At 39.3% G+C, this 3,742-nt stretch overlaps 1 protein-coding gene across 1 annotated transcript; it reads right to left on the bottom strand.

The window, feature by feature from the left end:
* Positions 1–317: 317 nt before the first annotated feature.
* LOC308101842 (uncharacterized protein) lies at positions 318–1,822 on the bottom strand. The gene is made up of 4 exons (XM_080451345.1): positions 1,202–1,822; positions 902–1,021; positions 767–807; positions 318–651 (listed from the first exon to the last, which is right to left on the bottom strand). The coding sequence occupies exons 1-4, from the start codon at positions 1,782–1,784 to the stop codon at positions 535–537; spliced, it is 861 nt and encodes a 286-aa protein (XP_080307471.1). The 5' UTR covers positions 1,785–1,822; the 3' UTR covers positions 318–534.
* Between the last annotated feature and the right edge of the window lie 1,920 nt (positions 1,823–3,742).

The raw sequence follows: 3,742 nt of genomic DNA, 5'->3' as shown, positions 1-3,742 counted from the left end.
GCCAGTACTTTGCTCGATGGCAATGGCAGGAGTATGTCTCCAACATGCATTCCGCCGGCAAATATTCATACACAAGTTACTCTGACCAATGATGGCTATGAGTGAGGATCCCCCTCCCCCCCAATTTTTTAAATAAGTAAATAATAATAGAATAAAATGAAATAAAACACAGAAAGAGAGAAATAATATGTTTGTCCGTTTATTGATTACTAAATGATTGCATGCATCATTTAAGCTTAGTAATTAAAATGACAGTACTTTTTCACAAGGTGAGTTTTCAAAATATTATGTCTTACTAGTTTTGACTCAATAAAGTATACAAAAGAATTTAGAAAATATATATATATATTGTAAGCAGGAAAGCATTTTAAAATTAAATTAATATAAGGAGTAAACTGATACCTATTTGTTTACTTACTGTTTAGAAGTGCCTTAATTTGTCAGAGAATTTGTAAGGTTTTATGAACTCAATAATAAGTGTATGGGTGAGCCCTGCAAAGGAGATAGCAGTGGATAGTACTGTATATATCAGTTCTATTGTTTAACTCCAGCATACACAGTATCGTTCTCCATGATGTTCCTCTGCGTTCTTGATCGGCTCTTCTTGCTGAGACTCGGAGCAGCATAATGGAGGTTGTCTTCATTCTGGTGCTTAAATTTCAAAACAGGGGACAAAATTATGATCATTGGAACAAGCTAGTGTGGACTTTGTGGCTGGGGGAACACAAAGAAGATAAATGATGTCAAATAAATGACTTAAACCTACCACTGTGTTTGTAGGAGACACCGAGGAAACATGTGAATGTCCTAGAGAACAAATACACATAATGTTACGATCCTTCCCTGTCTGCACCAGTGTTTCAATAACCACAAAAATCTAAATGCTTTGGAACTCACTCACCACTACTAATACATGTTCCCTGTTTCAGCTTGTAGATGATGGAAGACAAAACAATAATCAGGATGATGGAAATGACCAGTGCCACACCCAGGGAATACAGCAAGAAAACGTGCGTTGTGTCTGTAGAGATTTAGCACAAGGAAATATCTATTTGTAATAGATAGAGTTTGTTTAAAGCTTTAAAAGCACATTAGAGCTGCATTCTCACAAATTATTGTTTACTTGATTACTTTGTCATAAGCCCATAGTAGTGTAAATATAGTAGTGTAAATAATGGTGAGTATTGAAGTCTTACTGTACCCTTAACGTTCAGCCTGGTTCCATTTCCATACTGTATCTCCCCACATGAGGCCACAGCACAGTAGTAAGTTCCAGCATCACTCAGTCTCAGGTTCTTCATGGAGAAGTTGTAGAAGCTTCCCTGTGTTGTGTTTGCTATTTCACAACGTTGGTCATGGGTGTAAAAGAAAACTGGTTGAGATTTTTCTGATCGTCTGAACCAATAGACACTGTGTTCTCCAGCACAGGGCTCAGTGTGGACGGTACAGTTCAGAGTCACAGCGTTTCCTGGGTGGACTGACTTCTCTGGTGGCTCCTGGACAATTGCTTGGATGCTGCTCGAGGTACCTTTAACAATAAGCATGACTCCTTCTTTGAACTGAATTTCAGAATACTGCGCCATCCCACAGTAATACATTGCAGAGTCTGACAATTGCACATCTGAGATGTTGAGATGATTTATTCCTTCTCCTGGGACCACGGAGAAACGGGGATCATTCTTCAAATTCTCTGACAAAGAAGCCGTCTCTTTCAACTTGATACGGAATGCTAACTGCTCCGGTTTATCTCCAAGACTTTGCTTGTACCAGTATAAGTACGTCATGTCGACATCTTCATAGAAGCAGTGCAAAGTCACGTTGTCTCCAACATTGGCCATTATGAAACTCTTCTCCTGTTCCAGTACCAATAACTTAGCAGAAGGAACTAGAAACAGAAATATAAAACATGAAAATACAGTACATATCATTTTAACAGTGGACGTTTGTTATGATTGTAGGTACAATAGTTTGATTATATTACCTTTTTCACACAGGAGTAGGCACAGATGCAGGATGATCTGTAATGCTGCCATCATCATCAAGTTTGTCTCTTGAGTGGAAAGAGTTTACGGATGTAGACAACATCTTGAGATGTGGCTGTGTGTGATTGGCCTTGTAATGAGGTCATGAGAGATTGAGAACAAAATCTTTAAGTGACCCAGGCTATATTGTGCTGGGAACTTGGTGTGCAAGTGTTCCGTATGTCATTGTTTGTGAAATCAGTACTTGTTTATTATAATAGCTGTGCAGGGACATACATTGTAGGTTCACCCCAGAATTCCACCAGCAATACATGCATGCATACAATAGTGCAACGTAGCAGCACTGGCATACATCTCACATGACTTCCAGATGTGTTTCGGGAGGGTGTACGTCTGACGATTCCTTGTGTCATGAGGCAGTTATACTGAACTGGATGACACAAGCTCTCTCTCTCTCTCCTCTTCCCTGTTCAAACTCCACCTCCTCTCCCAACACTTATCAACAGACATGTCATGCCCACATCCACGTGAGATCACATGCCCAAACCTCTCCACTGAGTAGTACAGTATAATTATGTCCTGCAAGCCACTCTGCCTACTAATCGAACCAGTTTACTGCCTGCTTATGTTTGCTAAATGAAATCTTTTTAGGTCAAAGGGGGTGTAGGCCTAAGTGATTTGTTTTTGCTCTAGTTAAAGTTAAAGCTCTATGCTGATAGTCATCCTTGTATAGTACGTGTTTGTTCAGTACAGGGGTCATCTCTCCGGCTCTTCAGTAAACAGTATACATTTTCAGGTTCACCAGGAGACCAATTTCTTTCAATTAGGAGGTGGTTGCTGTCACACCACCATAGAATGCTCTCCATTGTGTACTCCTCCTCGTTAACAGTGGAATGATATGGCACGTAAGTTGAAATGGTAGTTGGAGGTAGAGAGTGAACAGGAAAGGTGACAGCATAGTTCTTATATCCTGGAATGTAACCATAGGCCTTTGTTACTAGCCTCGCATGGCCAGACTATATCACTGCGTGGATATGAGTCTGGTGCTTCTTGGGCAGGATCAAAAGAATGGCTCTGGATGGAATTGGTTAGACCTACAACCAAATACCAATTACAGTCTCCCATATTTGAATACAGGGTAATTCTTTTTTTGCACTGGCAGATTCGTCTGGTCCCAGGCTACTATGTTACTGCTTAAGTTGTGTCTGATAAGAACCGTAGACAATTTCTGTTCTTCTACCATTCCATATTGTATATCATCGTTGTCGGTGGAAACCTTATTTGTCCAATACTGTTACTTTTCAGGAAATGGAAAAAATAACCTGAGTGTGTTATGGATCAAATGTAGTTATTATTTAGTCACAAGCTCTTGTTAATGTCGTTGGTTCAATATTCCTAAAACCCACAGATGCACATAAAGGGATATTTCACTTTTTTTTTTTTAATGGTAATTTTATCGTCTACTCAGGCTTTTGGGAGCACCCCGGACAGTTTTTATGTTGCTTGATTCAGTATTTAGATATTTGATATACATTTTATCAGACACGCCCCCTTCCTATACAAACCCATCATAACTTCAAACTCCATTTTTAACATGTTAGATTCATCGGAAACACCCATCCTTGGTTCTGGTGACTGATATTATCCTTCTAATACGTGAGGAGACTGTTTTTTCAATTACTTTTTTTCATTTTTTATTATCATTCTTTTTTGGAGTTTGAAGTTATAATGGGATTGTATAGGAAGGGGGCGTGTCTGAT

This window comes from Gymnoscopelus braueri (genome assembly GCF_963280865.1).
Source record: "Gymnoscopelus braueri genome assembly, chromosome: 15".
Classification (NCBI taxonomy): Eukaryota; Metazoa; Chordata; class Actinopteri; order Myctophiformes; family Myctophidae; genus Gymnoscopelus; species Gymnoscopelus braueri.
The sequence above is the reverse complement of the archived record's forward strand: the minus strand, read 5'-3'. Positions and strand labels throughout refer to the sequence as shown.

Coding starts and splice junctions, on each gene's coding strand:
- LOC308101842 (XM_080451345.1), bottom strand. CDS start 1,784: ATGACGTACTTATACTGGTACAAGCAAAGTCTTGGAGATAAACCGGAG. Junction 808..901: donor GGGAACATGTATTAGTAGTG/GTGAGTGAGTTC, acceptor TTTGTTCTCTAG/GACATTCACATGTTTCCTCG. Junction 652..766: donor TGTCTCCTACAAACACAGTG/GTAGGTTTAAGT, acceptor TTGAAATTTAAG/CACCAGAATGAAGACAACCT.